The 23,047-nt window shown below is 37.8% G+C and overlaps 1 protein-coding gene across 1 annotated transcript in view; it reads right to left on the reverse strand.

Moving 5' to 3' along the window:
* The window catches only part of PKP4 (plakophilin 4), a 257,392-nt gene that overhangs the window by 79,043 nt on the left and 155,302 nt on the right, over positions 1-23,047 (reverse strand). The window contains exon 4 of the mRNA XM_068969317.1: positions 9,644-9,678. Within this exon, the coding sequence (XP_068825418.1) occupies positions 9,644-9,678 (35 nt within the window). The remainder of the gene's footprint in view (positions 1-9,643; positions 9,679-23,047) is intronic.

Genomic DNA, 23,047 nt, shown 5'->3' on the forward strand with positions numbered 1-23,047 from the left:
TTATTTTAGCTAGCTAATAGGATATTTCTTCACATTATCACTAAAAGCATGAGAGAATTTAAATTTTATTTGACATGTTTGAATTAAACATAAAATGTTAAAGGCTAAAACTGGATATTTGATTTTTACATGAAGTACTAACTCAAAATATTTAAGCTTCTCAGGGATACGTTCATACATCATGAATAACTGGCTCGGGAACATTCAGATATATACTGACTAAAGCAAAATGCTAATATTCTTATTTGGTGGCACAAACACCCATGCAGAGAGTGACAAATGTGGAGTTCTAAGCTGATGCCCAGCACGCTAGAGGTAATTTTGCTTAATGTTAGCAAAATCTCATCTATGTGGAAACTTAAAAGTATCACGCACTGCCTAAGTGCGCATGTCACTGTCTCATACTTGGTTTCGTTTCTATTAGAAGCAGCCTTCGGAGCATGGCAACACTCGGCAGGCTTTACCATATGGCACTCTGATGTACAATTTAAACCCCTTTGTTTACAGAACTTGTATTTAAATTTTTTAGAAATAAACTTTCAAACACATATAAAAACAGAGAAAAGTATAATTAACCACCTCCCAGATTTAATAATTACCTTATGCCACACTTTTCATGCTCCATTCATCTTTTCCCTTTCTTCCGTTAGAGAATTTTAAAACAGACCTCTCACATGAGATTATCAGAACTCTCAAGACTTCCACTTGTAGCTCTATAAAATAAGGACTTCAGAAAACTACCATTACTCCATAATGCCATATAATTAGCTCATATTCAGAATCTTTCTGCTATCTCACAAATGTCTTTCTTCAGTGGCATGCGCTAGCCAGGCTAAAATGAGGTTCACTGATTGCAGTTGTGACTGTTCTTTACGTCCCTTAAATCTAAAAAGGATTTCCCATTCCTTCATTTTCATTTTCTTGGTTCACTGCTGGAACCATAGCAATAAACTCACAGGATGTGCCACATGCTGAATTTGTTTGATGGATTTCTCATGGTATCATTTACACAACCTCGAACTACAATTTTTCTTGTAAGCAGAAATTTAGAGAGAAAAAGCTTTCAGGTCAAGCTTCTGTGGGTTAGAGTACTTTACGAAGGGTGCCACGTACTTTACATCCTGTCATATCATAACTTTTTTATTTGCTCAGACCAATCAGCCAATTCAAGTGGTGGCAGCCTGATGTTTGTATTTTCAAGTTTACCACCTTCCTTTCTACTAATGCAAGAATTCTCAGCCTTGGTTGCACACCACACAACTTGGTTGCCTGGGGTGGAAGTATACGGTGCAGAATTTAGAAACTACTGCTGACTGAGTCCCACATTCAGAGATGCCAAGTCACTCAGCCTAAGCTGTGGTCTGAATATTAGGACTTTTAAAAAATTCACAAGGTAATTCTAAAGTGCAGCTAGGATTAAGAACATAGAGGTTTTTGCATACATTAATAATCTTTGCTTGAATCAATGATTTCATTAAGGGTTGTAAATTGCTGGTTTTCTAATTTTATTGATTTTTCTCTATTTATTACACTGTCTAGGGTTATTGGGTGATCCTGGGGAAAAATACATACAGGACAGGAAGGATAAAATTTTAATTTTTCTCTTTAATTACTAGTAAGTAAATTAACTTAATTATGAATAAGGCAGTGGTTCTTAAACAGCAGAGTGGAATCACCTGCTGTTTAAAGGTGGATCTTAAAAGATCATTGATGTATGGTTTGGGCCCCACACTTTAGGAACTGGTCATGTGTAGGGAGGCCTGGGAATAATATTTTAACAACTCCACAGGCAATTTTAATATGCACCAAAATTTGGGAACCTCTGGAGTGAGGTTATTTGTTATTCAAATTACCTCCAGTGGTGATAAAGTTTTTTTTTACTTGTTTTGATAGTGGTTGTTGCATTTTTGTTGACAGAAAACTGTATCAGATATATGAAAAGAGAAGAAAGCAAAGCTGACAGGTAACATAACAAAATTATTAAGTTTAAGATCAGGCATAACTCCAACTTTCATAAGAATTAATCAAATAATAGAATGGTCAGTGGTATGCTAAAGTCTCCAGGCAATGTGATTTAATGAATATTTAATAATTATTTCTTTAAATAATTTACCCTCTTTAATCTGCAGATGAGGCTTAAAGAGAAATTGGAAACAATTTTCTTAAAAGCCTAATAAATTATTAAAAATTTAAATAATCATGATGATTTACACTTCAAATGTTACTAACCACTGGTAACATGGGAAGCATGGATAGGCGTAACAGTTGGTAAAGGTAGGAATATATGTTTGTGGGGATGAACTTGGACCTGCAGAGTTTGCATAAAGGTTATTCTAAACTAAAATATTTGAGATTCAACAGATACCAGAAAGAAGGCTTTTTGTAGCTTCCCTTATTTCACTAAGAGCAGAAAACTTCTGGGAGGGAGGTTGCCATGGATTCCTTCTGGAGTAATTTTATGGAATTAAAAAAAAACCAAAACGGAGAGACCACTTGCACCTTGTACTTGCATAAACAAACATCATCACAAACTGTCTTATCTCCTGTTGGTTCTCCTGGAAATCCATTTGTTCTTCCTACAGGAGCCTTTCCTGCCTGCATCCTTTCCAGTAAGTTAGGTATATAACCCCCAACCCTAGCCATTTAGGGAACTACTACTTTTGTGAGCTTTATATGCATATGAATACTTTAGTTCAGTTCAGTTCAGTTGCTTAGTCCTGTCCAACTCTTCGCAACCCCATGAATTGCAGCACGCCAGGCCTCCCTGTCCACCACCAACTCCCAGAGTTCACTCAGACTCACGTCCATCGAGTCAGTGATGCCATGTGAATACTCAGGGTTTTTATTATTCTTATTAATCTCTCTATTGTCAGTTAAATTCACAGGCCCCCAATTACTTAACCCAAGAGGGTAGAGGGAAAGTCTCCCCCTCCCACATCTCGCTAAGCAATTTCATGGGCAAATTGACACTATTTGCCAAAATAGAAACATATACACCCTTGTCCAAGCAGTTACTCTTAAAAATGTGATCAATAGAGACACTCAGATATGCAGTGATAATTTTTACCATTGCTTGTCAAAGGGCAAAACTGGGAAAAAACAAAAAATGTTCACTAAAAACGAACTGGTTATATAATTTTCTAAACAATAGACACCCATTAAACAGGAGACAGATCTTTATACACAGTGTTTTAGAAACACATGCATGGATTTACTATGTTGTTAAGGAAAAAAGTAAGTCACAGAACAATGTATAATATATTATCTTCACTGTAGTAAAAAGAAAACAAATGCAGATGTATAGATATTTACACACACACACTCACCAGTTTGGTTTGTTTTCAGATTTACTGTGTGTGTGTGTGTACAGGTGTGTGTGTGTATAGGTGTGTGTGTGTGTTGTGTGTGTGTGTAGGTGTTTGGCGCAATGGTTATGGTACGGGTAGATGTGGGAATGAGGGAAATTTTTAGCTTTTACTCCAAATTCTTCTATTTATTTTAAGTAAGAAACATTCCTCAAAGAGAAAAAAAAAAAGCATGCCTTTTGTAACAAAACATGAAAAAGCTAAGTGAACCTTCATAGTAGTGTTTAGGAAGCTACAACACTGCAATTGTGGTAAGAAGACTATAATGACTATGTTACTAAAAAAGGCCTGAAAAATAAGCAAGAAAAAGCTTAGGACTCCAAGGCTGATATTAAGAGAAATTCATATTCCTCTTGGTATTTGGAAGAGAAGCAGAAACAAAATTTTGTCATTTATACAATTTATAGTCATAATAAATCATAAAATTCAAGCTCAATAATAGTCCTTTATACATGATTGCTAATCTAATATTCTGCTTATGAATATGTATAATATAACTTCCTGCTATATCTCCTTTACAAATTCAGTACATTTCTACTGAGGCATAAAGTGTTCTCGTTTAAGTCTGGTCTTGTCTCATGATGTGCTGATGCTTTTTTGTGTTGTAAATTACTTGCTCCAGATAGAGGAAAAAAGAAAAATAAATTGACTAGGGCTAGCCTCTCAATTATCTTTTATCTTCAGTATTTATGTTTTTTTTTTTTAACCCATCCCAGTGGAAGAAAACTTGTGTCCATTTAGAAGCAAAATTTAAATGTATAAAGAAAATGGTAAAAAAAAAAAACCTTTTGAAAAACTCTTAAATTTACTTGTATGTATTAAATAATATCTGTATATACTATACAATAATGGTTTAATGGATGGCATGTTAAAATTACGGCACTTCAGTACATATTCCACAATAAATAAATGTAACACTAAGTTATATAATCTGATCGGCTTAAAATTTCTATTTTACCACCATCTTTCTCCTTCTCTTTCACATGTATTGTCAAATATCAAATATATGAATGGAATGGAATCATTCATAGTTTCTCTCCTTCTTATAGTGAAAGACCCATCCAAGTTTATTAATCCCTTAGTGCCTTTTGGTCAACCAGAAATTTACCCTACTTTTATGTTTCTATGTCTTTCATTTTTTTTTTTTTTTCACTTCATACTTCAGCAAATTAAAAAAAATTTCCTTGAATTACAGGTCGATTTACAATGTTAATATCTTCAGTACAGCAAAATGACCCAGTTATACATATGTATATTCCTTTTCATATTCTTTTCCATTCTGGTTTATCACAGGATAGTGAATACAGTCTCCTGTGCTATACAATAGTACCTTGTTTACTCAACAGCCCTTCTTTCTGATGCAAAGAGTACACAGTGTTTGGTTATTTTTATGACTGAATTGGTGTGCTACTTCTTAAAAGAAGGGAAAGGCCAAGGTTTATCCTTTAGATGATACCTTCCATAATATATTTTCCACCATGAAGAAATATAATTACTTGTGCATAAATTTGCATTCTCACTTTCTTCAGGTCTTTACCTATTATTCTAATATACTTTTTCTATGAATATGGATTTTTTTTCTATTGTATTATATGGGTTAACAGATACCTCAAATTTTGGTGAAACACAAGAGACTGTGGAAATACTTACACTGGTATGAAGGTGTGAAGAGTGGAAAAATGCCACATTAACAAAAGGGGAAACAGGAACACTAAGACAACATTCCCCCTTTACTCCTTTGCAGCAGAATATACATAAACACATTCACAAAATCCACGGTCATAAGGAATGTAAGGCTATGGAAAAGACAAAGCCAAACCGAAAATGATAAACTCTCCTCTGCATAAAAGAGAAGAGGAGGTGCATTATCATTTTTAGAGAGCAGATATATAATGCTGATAAGATAGAAAATACAGAATAATGAGGACAGAAGACAACAGAAATGCAAGATAACAACAAAGCATATATGCTTAAAACAACTTTATAACATCCAGGGGAGCTTCTCCTTAAGACTGCTTCCCAATCAATCTAGGAAAATAGAAATGTTTTGTAGAATGGGTGATTATTCCATATGCTTTGGGAAGTTATCTCTCTGAGTATTCAAAGTTTTGGCCTTTTACTTTCCAAGAGCCTACAATCCCTGGTACGAGTTAAAAATCAACCAAACCAACCAACCAACCAACCAACCAAGAAAAACACAAGCAACCTGATTATCCTGAACTGAATCACAAATGGAAATCTTTTCTGCCTACGGCCTCTTGAGCTCTTCCCTAGAAAATGACTCTACAGTAAGTTAGCTATTTAAAAACAAATTCAGCAGTTGGTCTCAATTTCTGGTAGGGATCAAATTATTGCCTTGCTATCAATTCACTTTGTTGCTGAAAATCTTTTCAAGTCAAATTTGTAATACCAAAAAGAGAAAAAGAAAGGGTAGAGAATTGTCTTCAAGTAAATGTTCAAAATACTAAAGAAAAATGAGGAACAATGACAGACCTCCAATCCTAAATCCTTTCACGTGATCCTTTTTTTTATTTAGGAAACCAAGATAATTGAATAAAGATGTTTCTTTTGCCAAGACCTAGCCAAAGACAAAATAGACCAAAGACTTTTAAAATATATTTTATATTTAAGCCATCTCTACCTCATTCTGGGCAGGACTGCCAAATTTTAAAACAAGATCATTTTCATATTACATTCAGTATTTCTGCATGCATACCGGTAAAGAGAAGATAACAAACTTTACAAGAGAAGTAGCAGAAAAACTGTCATTTCATCCCATTTACTCACAATCGAACTTAAGGGCATCTATAACTGCTTAGAAAAAGGATTATGAAACAAACCAGATATTTCTTTTATTCATATAATCAAATTTCAAATTTCTACTCTTATCATTATAGCTTATTGCCATGGTTATAACTGAAATGCCTTTAGAATGGCTGAAAAGTAGGCAAATTTAAGAAAACACACAAGTAACATTAATGTAGTTAAAATAATAGAGTGAAGTAAATAGCATTTGTGTTTGCTGTGTTTGAAGATTATGTTTCCCTGAAGAAGGAAAGAGGGTAAGTAAATGGAATACCTCCATGCTGGAACATGAACTTGTGCAGGAGTATACTCTGATTTAAGCAAGGGATGAAGTACAGTTATCAGGTGTGAATTATGAATGCGCATGTGGTGAAGACAGATGAATTACTGAAGCTTATTTCCCTAAACACTAAAGTGTTTGGTGAGCTAGTTGGCATATGTATAAAAATAAAAGATTATACAATATTTATGTATTAAATGAAACATAAATATAATGTTTTACAAATTATCTATAATATTTTATTTATCTCTATTTTATGCATTAGTAAATCATGAAGAAAGAAAGAAAGTGAAGTTGCTCAGTCGTGTCTGACTCTTTGAAACCCTGTGGACTGTAGCCTACCAGGCTCCTCCATCCACGGGATTCTCCAGGCAAGAATACTGGAGTGAGTTGCCATTTCCTTCTCCTGGGGATCTTCCCAAACCAGGAATCAAACCCGGGTCTCTGGCATTGCAGACAGACGCTTTACCCTCTGAGCCATCAGGAAGAAGGTGGTCAAATGATTGAAACTGAGTGAACACACCGGTTGGGAGGAGAGGTAGAAAGGATGCTAAGGGATAGTCATTCCCTATTAGGTATCTTCATAATCTAAGCTCATTCTCTTTACGAGTACATCAATACAGTTACATACTGTGCCTGCCTGGCTTTGGTAGTTAGAAATCTACAACTGCTCCCTCCAGCTTACTTCAGCTAGGATGTTTCTCTGGGTCTACTTTAGAAGTAGACCTTCTCCGGGAAGGCTGTATCTCCCCTGTGGTTCTAGCTAATGCCGGAAGACTGCCTTGCTCTACCTCCCACCATTGCTACAATTTGGTGGCAACCCACGCAGCGCTTGGTCCCTGCAGTCCTAGACATGGCAGCAGCTTCCAGGAACAGTTACCTCTTTGGGTGATTGGGCCCTGACTGATACAGCTATTTTCCTTGGGCTGCGAAGAACTTCCGCCTATCAAATGCTAGCATTCCAAGAGAATGGGGCAATGACAGGTATCGAAATATTTTGTAGCCAGAAATATAAACAATGACACTAATGAGGGAGTGAGAGGACTGACCTCATATACCAAAAGGGAGGGGAATGAATACAACTCTTCTAGGAAAACAACTTGGTTATACATCTAAAAAGCCTTGAAAATGTTCATATACTTTTAATAGTTTACTTCCTTGGGAAAACCTAGCCTAAAAGGTATATCAAAGCTACAGGTATAATTTTATATACAAGGATGTTTACCATAACATTATTTATACCCATGAAAAACACCTGAATGTCCAAAAACAGAGCTATGGGTAAATATGATATATACTTATAGTTTTTCTTTAAAGAATTCCCCTCCCCAATTTTAAGTGTATAGAGCTATATATCTCCACTAGACCTGAAACACTTAAGAGGTCAAGGATATCTGTTTTAAACAGTGACAACTATGTGCGAGCCAACTATGCTCTCAAGAAATATTTTTGGAATAAATTAATGATGCAGTATTAAATATGAACTTACAGGAGAATTTTATATTAAATGGTAGAGTTCTGCCATAGCTTAGTAGCAAATGCACTCTGTATTTTTCTTTAAACTGAAATCTTCACATCTCTTTTCAACAGTTCACAGCACTGCCACGTCTCCTGAGGAATGTTTAAATTGAATGACTTTTTGCTCAAAGGATTTCCAGTAGTGCCCCATGACCTGTAGGAAGTTCAAAGTCCCTGGTATTTACAGATCTCTATAATTTGGCCCAGTGTGGTCTTTGCCCGTCTTATCATCTCCCATACCAGTTTTAAATGTTCCCATAAGACATTTTTGTAGTCTCTGCTGCTGTGACAATGACAATACTCTCTCCACAGCTGGTCTGCCAGTCAAGCCCCAGGCTCCAGGCTCACCCCTGCAAAGTTATCTCGCAAATGGACTGTCCATTTGATGATGATGTTTCCTGCATAATACTTACTTGGCAGTTAACCACATATAATTTCATGCCATGTCCTTCCTACTATTAAACTGCTGTTTGTAAGTCTTATTGTTAAGTAGATTTTCACGTCTCTTCTTCATCTTTGTGCTCAGTAGCTCAGTCATGTCCAACTCTTTGAGACCCCATGGATTGCAGCCTGCCAGGCTCCTCCTTCTGTCCATGGGATTTCTCAGGCAAGAATACTGGAGTGAGTTGCCCTTCCTACTCCAGGGGATCTTGCAACCCAGGGATCAAACCTGTGTCTTCGGCCGTCTCCTGCATTGAAGGTGGATTCTTTGCAAATGTGCCACCTGCAAAGCCTCCATACTACACGTCATCTATGCTTTGAATAAAACACTACATTTCTTGGGAATAGCTTCTTTAGAAAATAGCAAAGAGCCTTGTATACACTATAAATAACACCAGAATCCTGGTATCAGGTTCAGATAAACTCAGATACCAGGCATTTAGTGATTTGAGTTTTATTGAATTCAACCTTTGTTTAAAAACTATCAGAGTATTTGGATATCAAGGCCTAATCTAGCATTTATAAGTTGCTGGCATTGTCCCGCACATTATAAGCTTCATGAGAGGCAAGGGGCATGTGTGTGTGGAGTCCATCACTATCTGATGAGCAATGTGTATAGTATATGGTCATGATGTGGCTGCTCAGTAACCATTCAATGAGTGAAGACATCAAACATCTGTGAAAGTGGGAGACACTCTCCTTAATGTAATTCATCCTTTATATGAGGTGAACTTAAGGTAAAAAGAACATGCAGACTACATTAGAATCTTCCAGGCTACTTTAGAAGCTATCAGGTAGTCCACATTTGAGTACAAAAAAATGAACATTTCAGGCAACTCTTCCCTTTTAATATGAAAAAAAAAAAAAAAAAAAAACTGTGAAAGGAAAGACTTTGACTTAGATAAGTGATTAGCAAACTTACTAAGATTATACAAAAACCTGTGTGTAAGGGCATTGCTATATTTCTTTATGATAAGAAATTCAAATATTGAATTGACATTAAAAATATTGATCCTTAATCCTTTAATTTCTTTACAAATGACATACATAAATCTATTCAAACGTTAAAAAATTAAGCATATTAATAAGTACTACCTTTAAGCAAAGTAGCTCAATATTGTCACTATTAAAGTTTTGGCTTAACTGATCTCATCAAGAGACAGTAAATTTAAAGAGCAGACTTTGCTTGGGCAAAACGTAAGAAAGACTTTTTTATATGATTAAAAACTCATACCTGTTGATCTCCAAGGAAATGACTTCTCAGTTGAGCTAGAGAAAAAGAAGGAAAAAAAATGGAACATTTATTTCCTTTGTTGTAAACTTTAATTCTGGATCTGTTTTGCATATAAACATTTAATTTTCACATTTAATTATATAAAAGTATATTAAAACCTCAAACAAAATTTAAAGTGACTGTTCTAAATTAATTTTTAGAGAGTATTTAACCCCCTATGTCAATCTGGGACAAATCTGTATTTCTTAGAACTTAAGGCAAATTATAAAAAGACATATGATTCTCCTTGAATAAGACAAGTACAACAGCACAGCCAACTGTGACCTTCATAGTACTTATATGAGGGCCTACGCTGCTTTATTGGAGAAGGCAGTGGCACCCCACTCCAGCACTCTTGCCTGGAAAATCCCATGGACGGAGGAGCCTGGTGGGCTGCAGTCCATGGGTTGCACAGTGTTGGACACAACTGAAGCAACTTAGCAGCATCAGCAGCATGCTGCTTTATGTGGAATAATTTATATGAAAACTACATATAAAACATATATATCATACTCTTTATGACATATACATTAAAAAGAACCCAAAAGGTTGTTATTAAGTTTATTCATTTTACTTATTTTCAAAAAAGCCTTAGATGCTGTAATAGACATATAAGTTAATGGGGTCAATTTACTGAATGTTGCCTTATAAAATTTAAATATCATAAATCTTTATATCAAAACACAAAGTTTTACAAATTAGGGGTAAATTTTAACTATATATTTTTCTAAGTTTATAGAGTGCTATGCTCAGTCACGTCCAAGTCTCTGCAACCCCACGACTATAGTCCGCCAGGTTCCTCGGTCAATGGGATTCTCCAGCAAGAATACTGGAGTGTGTTGCCAGGTCCTTCTCCAGAGGATCTTTCCCACCTAGTGACAGAACCTGCATCTCCTGTGTCTCCTGCATTGGCAAGTGGATTTTTTTTACCACTGAGGCACCTGAGAAGCCCAGTTTATAGAGTACCAATTTTAAAAATTAGTGCATAAAGACATATCTGAGCCTCCCTGTCCACCCCCTCCCTTAAAATAATACAGGAAAGCATGGTTCTCAGGGGATAGTGTAGCAGAACAAAGCAATAAGAGAGGCTGAATTATTAGGCATTCATTTCAAGTACCTCACATATATTATCTCCTGTATATTATACACAACAACCTAATGAAGAGGTACCTTATTATCTTTATTTCACAGATTGAAAAACTGGACAAAGTCTTATTACATTAGTAAATGGAAGAATTGGGATTTAAACCAAGGATGTCTGGATTTCAAAGTCAGGGCTTCTTACCACTGTGCTATATAGAACAGCTTGTGATTCCATTTTTGTATTAAACACACACACATGCACACATAGACACACACAATATGCCTATGAAGTGTAAAAAATAAAGATCAAAGTGCTAGCAGTTTTTTCTGTGGGTTAAAACTAAAAGGGTTTCTTTCTTTTTAAACATTTGTGTTTTATTTAGAAATCAGAAACAAATACATACTGAAGTATTTTGGAAGTGTTTATTAAATTTAAGGAAAAGGTACATGATTTTGCACTTAAGGAAACTCTAAAATAAAGAAAAGAACAATACTTTCAAAGCTGTAGTTGTAAGATTTTAAGTCCATGTTAGTGCCTTGGTATTTTCCCCAAGTCATTAAGTGGCTGATGAAACTCTTGCTGGTTAGAAACTCTAGATTCAGTGAGAACTCCCAAAGTTCAATTTTGCCTGTGATCTGCAAGCAGCTCACACTCTGGGACCTTGAACTAGCTGTGACCAGGGGAACAGGCTCCCAGTGAACAGAGTCAGTCAGTTAATGCTCATCTTCAGCTTCCGATCATGATCCTCCACCTGATGTACTCCTAACTAATTTCAAAGAGGACTGATGGGAAGAAAAAACAGATGAAAATTTGGTCAAATATCAATAAATGGCATACTTGTCTTGTTCCTGAAGATATTACCACATTCTCAAAAGTGGTTCCCAAAACTGAATTCTAATTCTCTTGAATATTATCATTTAATCCTATCATCTAAACTAGCTTTCTAAGCACCAAAGTTGCTAATTACCCAACTGTGTTTCTATCAACATATTCACATTTTTTGTCAATATTAAAATCAAACTACTAACCAGAAATGTTTAATATACTTCAGGTGTCTTGGGAGTGGTAAAGTCCATTATCTTCTGGTTGAAATTTACATAAACCTTAATGAAATATCCTTATAAGTTTTTTTTTAATTTTGAAATTTTAGATCATAGATTATATGTCATCTTAACTGCTCAAACTGGGCAAGGGTTGTGGCTGTTTTGTGCATCTCTTTAGGTCAAGTGCACTGCATATTGCGTGGCAAACAGATATTTTGTGTGTGTGTGTGCACAGTTGTGTCCAAATCTTTGCAAGCCCCTCTACTGTAGCCTGACAGACTCCTCCATCTGTGGAATTTTCCAGGCAAGAATACCGGAGTGGGTTGCCATTTCCTACTCCAGGGGATCTTCCCGACCCAGAGATCGAACCTTTGTGTCTTGTGTTTCCTGCTCTGGCCGGTGGATTCCTTACCACTGTACCATCTGGGAAGCCCCTAATATATACGGTTTTAACACAAATTGTGAAAAAAGTATTAATAATACTGAGTTCTTCATTGTTCTGAGGGATCAGGTATATGTAAATTATTACTATTTTGTTCATAAGCTGGCTTGAAACTCAACATTAGAAAATACTAAAATTATGGTATCCACTCCCATCACATCATGGCAAACAGAAAGGGGAAAAGTGGAAGCAGTGATAGTTTTATTTTCCTGGGCTTCAAAATCACTGTGGACAGTGACTATAGCCAAGAAATTAAAAGATGCTTGCCTCTTGGGAGGAAAGCTATGACAAACCCAGATGGCGTATTAAAAAGTAAAGACATCACTTTGCTCACAAAGGTGCAAAAAGCTACGATTTTTCCACTAGTTATATACGGAAGTGAGAGTTGGACCATAAGGAAGACTGAGCACCAAAGAATTGATGCTTTTGAATTGTGGTGCTGGAGAAGACTCAGAAGGACAGAGAAGCCTGGTGTGCTGCAGTCCATGGGGTTGCAAAGAGTCAGACACGACTTAGCAACTGAACAACACTAAACAGGTCAAATTATTCTCCCCTACTCTAGGTAGGAAGTTCCAGGAGTCTCATTGTATAACAAGTAGGCAAGCAGCATTTCCAGTGCTGAAAAGACCTTTGGTCATCAAAATACAGTAAGGCATTCCAGCCCTAAATATTCATTGGAAGGACTGATGCTGAAGCTGAAACTCAATACTTTGGCTACCTGATGCGAAGAACTGACTCATCTGAAAAGACCCTGAAGCTGGGAAAGACTGAAGGCAGGAGAAGGGGATAACAGAGGATGAGATGGTTGGACGGCATCACCAACTCGATGGACATGAATTTGAGCAAGCTCTGGGAGTGGGTGATGGACAGGGAGGTCTGGCTTGCTGCAGTCCATGGGATCGCAAAGAGTCAGACAAGACTGAGTGACATGAACTGAACTAAGGTGAAGGCATGGGGAAGTCTGAGTTAAAATTACCTTTTCTCCTATCATATTCTAGACAAACAATAAAAAAAAAATCACGGGGAAAATAAGTTAATATTGAAGATTAAAAATAAAAAATTCCATGGTATATTTTGAAGACTATATATTTAGCCCAATTACTTTCACACTAATTCCACAATCCTGGTCATTATATATTATTCATAATAGTCCATTTCTTTCTGAACCACCACTCTGGGGTTCAGGGATCAGGCAGTAAATAGGTGAAGTTCTGAAATGCTGTTTCAAGTCACTTTTATTGGAACAATAAACTAGAGGTAGCGCCACGTGACACACAGGTGTATTCCTTCCTCCCTCTCTCCCTCTAGCCATCTATTCCAAAACAAGATTTCCCCGACTTTTACTGAATGCCTACAACATGTCTCAGAGCACTGTGGCCACGGATGACCCCATTCCATTCCCTTTCACTTCTCACCTGAACATGCCAAGAACCTCCTCTGCAGTGTGGAAACATTTTAAAACACAAGAATGGGACCATCCATGACAACTCTGTTTCAGTGGGAAGATGCATTCACAATTCCTAACAACTTAATGATCAACAACCTTCTAGAATGAAATCCATTTGTAAGTTTGGGACTGTTTGGTTAGACAGCAAACTACAGTTAAAAGCAAAATCATCAGCAAATTAATAAATCAAGGCAATTCATTTTAATGAGAAAAAAAAATCTTAGTTTTAAGAAAGACACCATGCCTTCATCACAGTATTGATGAGAAAATGCAACAAATCACTATAAAATTCCATACACTTAAAAAATTATGTATTTTTTTCATTCACAGACATAAATGGAGCCCAAAATACCTTTGTTGAATATTTACTGCAGTCTTTCAGTTCAGTTCAGTCGCTCAGTTGTATCCAAATCTTTGCAACCCCATGGACTGTAGTGCACTAGGCCTCCCTGTCCATCACCCACTCTCAGAGCTTGCTCAAACTCATGCCCATCAAGTCGGTGATGCTATCCAACCATATCATCCTTTGTCGTCCCCTTCTCCTCCTGCCTTCAATCTTTCCCAGCATCAGAGTCTTTTCAAGAGTCAGTTCTTTGTATCAGGTGGCCAAAGTATTGGAGTTTCAGTTTCAGCATCAATCTTTCCAATTAATATTCAGGACTGATTTCCTTTAGGATGGACTGGTTGGATCTCCTTGCTGTCCAAGGGACTCTCAAGAGTCTTCTCCAACACCACAGTTCAAAAGCATCAATTCTTCGGTGCTCAGCCATCTTTATGGTCCAGTTCTCACATCCATACATGATGACTGGAAAAACCATAACTTTGACTTGACGGACCTTTGTTGGTAAAGTAATGTCTCTGCTTTTTGATATGCTGTCTAGGTTGGTCACAGCTTTCCTTCCAAGGAGCAAGTGGCTTTTAATTTCATGGCTGACATCTCCATCTGTTGTAATTTTGGAGCCCAAGAAAACAAAGTCTCTCACTGTTTGCATTGTTTCCCCATCTATTTGCCATGGAGTGATGGGACCAGATGCCATGATCTTAGTTTTCAGAATGCTGAGTGTTGTCAGCTTTTTTAACTCTCCTCTTTGCCTTCATCAAGACACTCTTTAGTTTCTCTTTGCTTTCTGCCATCAGGGTGGTACCATCTGCATATCTGAAGTTATTGATATTTCTCCCAGCAATCTTGATTCCACCTTGTGCTTCATCCAGCCCAGCATTTCACATGATGTACTCTGCATGTAAGTTAAATAAGCAGGGTGACGATCTACAGCCTTGACATAGTCCTTTTCCAATTTGGAACCAGGCCGTTGTTCCATGTCCGGTTCTAACTGTTGCTTCTTGAGCTGAATAAAGATTTTTCAGGAGGCAGGTAGCCCACCAGGCTCCTCTGTCCATGTGATTCTCTAGGCAAAAATGCTGAAGTGGGTTGCCATGTCCTCCTCCACAGGAGCTTCACAACCCAGGGATCGAACCCAGGTCTCTACCATTGCAGGCGGATTCTTTACCATGTAAGCCACCAGAGAAGCCCATAGCTGTCTTCAAAATCCCCTTATTGTGATATTTTCCTATGTTATGAGTGAGAAAACCAGCCGCGCACAGTCCCTTGCAGCCAGAGAGCCGGTCAGTGACAGGGTCTAGGAGGAGGCTGGCCAGTGTGGCAGTGGTGCAGCAGGCACCAGCAGTGGGGGGCCAGGAGTGGCAGTGGGCACTGTTCCCATAATCCCCAACCGAGAAGGCGGTTCTCTGGCCTTCCCAGAGATTCTGAAAATTGATACCTCACAGCTTCTGACAAGTTCTTTTCCAGCTTACACAGGCCAGAGGGGATTCTACTGTTTGTAGCTGAAGGTTCTGACTGATGTTTATGACTGAGCCCAAATATAAACGGCCCTCTGAAAAGAGCTAAAACCTCACTCCTTAACTCTTGACCTGTATTTCCAGCTGCGTACTGGATATAATACATTTTGTACTTGACACACCGAAACCCTTTTTCCCCCCCAAATAAATTCCCATCTAATCATTACCACCTAGTCTCTCACTGAAGAACATGGAGCTGTTTTACTGACTACCTACTGTCCCCGCACCCCCCTCATGAACAGCTCCATAAGGGCAGGGAAGTCTGCCTTGTTCACAGATACACGTACAGAACCCACAGCAGCTTTTGGCACACGGCTGTCACTCAAAACATACACCTTCTGAATCCATCGCTACCACCAAGTACATAGTTCAGGCTTTCATCCTCTCATGGTCTCTTGGGTGGATCATTCTTTCAGGCTCTCTCCTAGCTGGTCTGTTTGGCTTTGATTTCTCATCCTTTCAGGCTCTCTTCCAGGCTGTTGCTACGGTGATATTTCAAACACTCAAATCTGAAATTCTCCTGATGCTAACGCACAACAGATTCATACAGGATACATTTCAAGCATCTTGGTTAGTATGGCAGAGATTCAAACATCTTCAGATGGTGCAGAAGGCCCTCCACCACCTGGTTCCTTCGAGTTTGCCCTTTCCCACACAAACCTACATTCTAGGCATTTCTCATTACTTGCAGTTTCCTCACATATCAGGCTGCTTCACGCTTCTAGTGCTATTTTGGGGGTAGAATGTGTAGAACACAGTCTGGAAACTCAGAATTACACAAATTTCAGAATGGTACACGTGGTACAATGTTAACAATATGTATGTCATACACAGCATGGATTGGAACACTCTAGTTTACTTTTACTTTTTAATCACTTAATAATAACGGGAATATCTTTGTTAAATGGTCAACATCAATAAGTCAGTACTCGATTTCCTCCTGGATTCTACTGTGTCTGATGTGAGCTTCAGAGGACAGTAGCAGCAAACAGCAGGAGAGGGAGGAGTGGAGAAAACTTGATGAAGCTACACAGTAACTTCATCACAGCATTTCCCTCACCTTCTCCCTGGTCTAGTGGGGCCTCTATCATCACTAGTGAGGTGCAGGCTACTGTCACTTTCTCATCCAAAACACACTGAATTGGGATACAATCCAAGTTATTCCATTGTTTTATTTAGAAAAATAGCTGTTAAGAAATTTTATACTACACACAGAGACATATATGTGTGTAAGAATATGTACAGCCCTTATTAATACCTCAAAAAGTTAAGCACAGTCAAAACTCAAGCTTCATTTGGTATTAGTGAACAGGAATTACTGGAAGGAATACAACAGAAACTGTTTTACTTATGAACAGAGTATGGGCATGTACCATTGTCTAGACTACACACCCTCCACAACATTCTCTCTGGTAAGCACTAATCATTCTTCAAAAATTAGCATGATGAAAGCTGATCACTTCTTCTTTATATTAACAATTAATCTACCTTGATTCTTGTTTTTCATATGATTGTAACTGCAATATTTGCTTATCTGTTTCCACTACCAGATTATGACTCTCCTGAGGATAAAGATTGTGGCTTAATTCTATTTGCATCTAACCACAACTGTGTAGGATGCTAAATAAATGATAGGTGATATTAATTTTTTGAGTTGCTCATTATTAGGGCTAATCCTATGTTATTTTAGAATTGTTTCAATCATTCTACAAAGGAATTTTTGGCTTTTTCTACATCTTACAGAAAAGATGTCTACTGTAAATATTACATGAACCCATTCAACAAGTATTTGTTGATCATCTACTGAGTGCCACACACCCCTCAGAATACTAATCAGCCATAAAAAATGAAAATTTTCCATTTTCAGCAACATGGATAGACTTGGAGGGTACAATCCTAAGTGAAATGTGTCAGAGATAGCAAAAATTATGATATTACTAATATGTGAAATCTAAAAAATAACAAAAACTAGTAAATATAACAAAATGGAAACAGATTCAAGATATAGACAACAAACTAGTGGCTACCAATAGGGAGAGGGATGAGGGGAATATCAAAATAGGGGTAGGGGATAAGAGGTACAAACTATGTATAAAATAAATAAGCTAAGAGGATATATTGTGCAACACAGGGAATATTGGTAGTATGTTCTAAGGACTATAAATGGACTATAACCTTTAAACATTGTGAATTACTACATTGCATCAGTTCAGTTCAGTTACTCAGTCTTTCCTGACTCTTTGCAACTCCATGGACTGCAGCATGCCAGGCTTCCGTGTCCATCACCAATTCCTGGAGCTTACTCAAACTCATGTCCATCAAGTTGGTGGTGCTATCCAGCCATCTCATCCTCTGTCATCCCGTTCTCCTCCCACCTTCAATCTTTCCCAACATCAGGGTCTTTTCAAACGAGTCAGTTCTTTGCATCAGGTGGCCAAAGTATTGGAGTTTCAGCTTCAACACCAGTCCTTCCAATGAACACTCAGGGCTGATCTCCTTTAGGATGGACTGGCTGGATCTCCTTGCAGTCCAAGTGACTCTCACGAGTCTTCTCCAACATCACAGTTCAAAAGCATCAATCTTCGGCACTCAGCTTTCTTTCTAGTCCAGCTCTCACATCCACACATGACTACTGGAAAAATCATAGCTTTGATTAGATGGACCTTTGTTGGCAAAGTAATATCTCTGCTTTTTATTATGCCCTCTAGGTTGGACATAGCTTTCCTTCTAAGGAGCAAGTGTCTTTTAATTTCATGGCTACAGATACCATCTGCAGTGATTTTGGAGCCCCCAAAATAAAATCTCTCACTGTTTCCCCATCTATCTGGCATGAAGTGATGGGACTGGATGCTATGATCTTCATTTTCTGAATGTTGGGTTTTAAGCCAACTTTTTCCCTCTCCTCTTTCACTTTCATCAAGAGGCTCTTTAGTTCTTCTTTGCTTTCTGCCATTAGGTTGATGTCATCTGCATATCTGAGGTTATTGATATTTCTCCTGCAATGCTGATTTCAGTTTGTGCTTCATCCAGCCCCGCATTTTCCATGATGTACTCCGCATATAAGTTAAATAAGCATGGTGACAATATACAGCCTTGACATAATCCTTTCCCAATTTGGAACCAGTCTGTTGTTCCATGTCCAGTTCTGTTGCTTCTTGACCTGCATAGAGATTTCTCAGGAAGCAAGCCAGGTGGTCTGGTATTCCCATCTCCTAAATAATTTTTCATAGTTTGTTGTGATCCACACAGTCAAAGGCTTTGGCATAATCAATAAAGCAGAAGTAGATGTTTTTCTGGAACTCTCATGCTTTTTCTATGATCCAGCAGACGTTGGCAATTTGGTCTCTGGTTCCTCTGTCTTTTCTAAACCCAGCTTGAATTTCCATCTGGAAGTTCACAGTTCATGTACTGTTGAAGCTTGGTTTGGAGAATTTTGAGCATTGCTTTGCTAGTGTGTGAGATGAGTGCAATTGTGTGGTAGTTTGAACGTTCTTTATTATTGCCTTTCTTTGGGACTGGAATGAAAACTGACTTTTTCCAGTCTTGTGGCTGCTAAGGTTTCACAGTATCATCTTTTAAGATATGAAATAGCTCAGCTGGAATTCCATCACCTCCACTAGCTTTGTTCATAGTGATGCTTCCTAAGGCCTACTTGACTTTGCATTCCAGGATGTTTGGCTCTTGGTGAGTGATAACACCACTGCGGTTATCTGGGTGATGAAGATTTTTTTTTGTATAATTCTGTGCACAGGTATACTACATTGTATACCTATAACATATAATATTATACACAACTAAACTTCAATTCTAAAAAAGTTCTGTATTTTCTGTACATGTTAACTCCTGAATTCAAGAACCACTTCATGTTCACTGAGATGAAATCTAAGTAGCTGGAATAAATTCCAAAATGCATTTTTCTCATTCTCTACCAATTCATTACTAACTGAAGTCATTCCATTAGCAAATATGTAGGTGTTCTGGGTACTAAATCCATTTTGAGAAAAATTTTGGCAACTCATTATTGGTTTGTTGTAATTACCTTTTTAATTCATTGCTCTAATATTTACAAGTCTACTTTTTACTTGATTTCAAGGTTTATTTCTCTCAGATAAAAGATGAAAGGTCAGTTTACCTTTTTATCTTAGGCAATTAACATTGAAATTACAGTACTCATGTACAGATGTGAGAGCTGGACCATAAAAAACAATGAGCTCTGAAGAACTGATGCTTTCAAATGGTAGTGAAGACGACTCTTCTAAGTCTCTTGGACAATAAAGAGATGAAAACAGTCAATCTTAAAAGACATTAACCCTGAATATTCATTGGAAGGAGTGATGCTGAAGCTGAAGCTCCAAATCTTTGGCCACGTGATGCAAAGAGCCGACTCTTTGGAAAAGACCCAGATGCTGGGAAAGACTGAGGGCAGGAGGAGAAAGGGGAAACAGAAAATGAGATGGTTGGATGGCATCATCGACTCAATGGGCATGAGTTTGAGCAAACTCTGAGAGATTGTGAAGGACAGAGAAGCCTGGTGTGCTGCAGTCCATGGGGTTGCAAAGAGTTGTATATGACTAAGCAACTGAACAATAACAACAAATACCTTGCTATCCTCTAGGCATTACAAATTGCTTTTTAATAAACTGCTTCAGAATCTTCTTAGATATGAAAGCAGGACTCCAGATTTCCTATTATGCACCTAGGATTTTCTCTGCCAGAATCTGGGAAAATAACTACTAATTATTCTCAACTTTTAGTCTCTATTTGGAGTGTTACCAGATTAAACTTAAAATAAATTCCCTTAACTGAGTAACCCAGTCTATCCAACACTTACACTTCTCTATTTTCACTAATTATAGGTAAAATTTCAACAATATGGCAGTAACATCATACCATACTCTGAGTCTTCTAAAATTTCTATCTAGTATTGCTTTGATTCCCTTTTAATTAGTACATTTAAAACTCTGTTCAGTTCCTTTCAATGAATTGGTAAAATATTCCATTAGTTTTTTTTGTGTGTGAGTTCTTAGCTGAGTAAAGCTCATTGTGTGCTTCAGCTTTCTTGAGTGCTCTTGAAATTATGGTTGATAAAACCACTTTTTGAAGATAATGCCTGTGGAAGTACCAGGTCTTAAAGCATTCATCATGTAAGCAGGTCAAATTTTTTTTCACCTTGACCTCAACCAGAACATCTTTGAGTTCATTTTATACTCATCATTAGCAAGGTGAGAAGTGAGGTCTAGAAGCCGAAGATGGAATCAAAGGGCTCTCTAATATCATGAGGCATCTTCTGATGTTCCAAGAACTCATACCACCTACCAGTAGGTAACTGATAGGTTTTAACTAGTACTGTTTGTCTTGTGTTTGTGAAATGTACCTCATCTCTCGCTTTTAGTTAGATAAGAATTAACTGGGAAATAAATACCTTACATTAAACAGGGACCTACCTTTTGTTTTCATGCCTGAACTAGAGCAGTAAGAAAAAATTAAATAATACATCATGACTATTCTTCTCAAGACAGGTGTGCATAGCTATTTTTCCACTAGGCTATTTCAGTAAACTGAAGACAGGAAGACCAGTATGTAGACAATGAAGGTGAACTGCTTTGCCTGCTGAAGCAAAGGAGGGGAGCTGGGAGGCAGACAGCTATTGCAACTCACCGTTTTATTGTCCCTAAGGGGTTCTGAGGATCCTAGAATAACAAATCATTAGCCTTTAGATAATAAAGATATATTAGCAGTGATAATACAATCTTGGGAGCCTCTTCTAAATTTACTTATTGCCTATTCACAATCAATCTCAACAAACCAAAACCAAAAGTTCTTCCTTCAAATTCAGGATTTCTTTATTGTGTTATCAGACCCTAGAATATTTTCTATTGGAAACTGATTTCCTTCTTCCTATCAAAGGACCATGTGATATCAGCAGTCACAATAACTGAAAGCAGGTCTTCCCTGGGCTCAGTGGTAAAGAGCCAGCTGTGCAGCAGACACGGGTTCAATCCCTGGTCCAGGAGGATCCCATTTGCTACCTATGGAGCTAAGCCCATTCACCACAACTACTGAGCCCATGTGCTAGGGCCTGGGAGCTACAACTTCTGAGCCTATGTGCTGCAAAGCCTGCACTCCCAGCATCCCTGCTCCACAGCAAGTGAAGCCACCACAATGAGAAGCCTGCACACCGCAACCAAAAGTAGCCTCCACTCGCTACAACCAGAGAAAAGCCCACACAACATCCAAGACGCAGCACAGCCAAAAATAAATAAATAAAATCATATTAAAAAACGAAAAGTGAAACCATGACAACATGCTCTTATTTGTGGTTTATTATTAATTTTATGTGTTACGGTTTTAAATTGCCCCTGAAAATGGTACACGCCTATAATCTGAACTAAGCAAGGAATAAAAAAATGAGACAGGGCAAAGGATTTCTTTTCATAATTATCTGTATGTCTAAGGGTTACACTGAGGATTAAAAAGAAAAGGCACTGGAATTAAAAATGATACCCTTCACATAGGATACAGCTACTCCTAATCCATGAGCAACATGACAGGAACCCTGAGTTCTCTTCCGTGCCTGGGGATGGATTTCTGCCCAGCAACCTGCACTCACATGTCACTGTCACCTGGGTGACCAACTGAAGGCACAGGCAAGATGGCTGCAGGAAGGCAGGCATGATGCCTCATGGAATATGAGAAGGGTCAAAGGCTTGCAGTCTGACCCATATTCTCCCTCCTGCTCAGTGACACTTTGCCTGAACAAACTGGCCTTGCTCTCAGAACGTGCTTTTAAAAAACATCAGTCTTCAAAAGATCGTGAGGAACAGCAAGGGGTGGGATAAAAGTGCAGTTCTGTTTTCCACAGGCTGCTCATGAGTTTTGAGTAAAATGCATAACTGAACACTGGGGTGAACGTTTTTGATCTCATACTGGCTCTATGTAGTTCTCAACATTGTTTGCTCAATTCTTTCTTCCACTCTTCTCTCATACCACTTCACCGTATTTTGGACCCTTACAACACCTGTCTGAAATACATTCCAGGAAAGGGTAAGACAAAAAGTAAATAATATTACAGTGAGTCTCTGAAAGAGAAAACTATGTACTTGGTGCACAGCAAAAACACATTAAAGGAACAGGAAATATCAGATTAGCCATTTAAACAATTTAAGTAACTTTCATGGGGACTGAAGGTGAACACACATTTTAGAAGATAAATATTCTTTGACAAAAGCAGTTTGTGTTAGTACTTTGAATCTATGAATAAAAGATCCAGAGGACCTCAGGGGAAGGGGAAGATGACAAAGAATGTAGTACTAGACAAAAATGAGACAAACGATTCCCTCTGGTATCTCCACAAATTATACAGGACGCATGACTTCTGGTTAAGCTCATCCCACAACAAGTGTTTCAATTATAAAGGCAGAAATCAGAAGAGAAAGGTTTTCTAACATTTCAGCTGACATTTGAAAGAATGAAAGAAACTGAGATGAAAATA

This window comes from Capricornis sumatraensis, chromosome 3, assembly GCF_032405125.1.
Source record: "Capricornis sumatraensis isolate serow.1 chromosome 3, serow.2, whole genome shotgun sequence".
Lineage (NCBI taxonomy): Eukaryota > Metazoa > Chordata > Mammalia > Artiodactyla > Bovidae > Capricornis > Capricornis sumatraensis.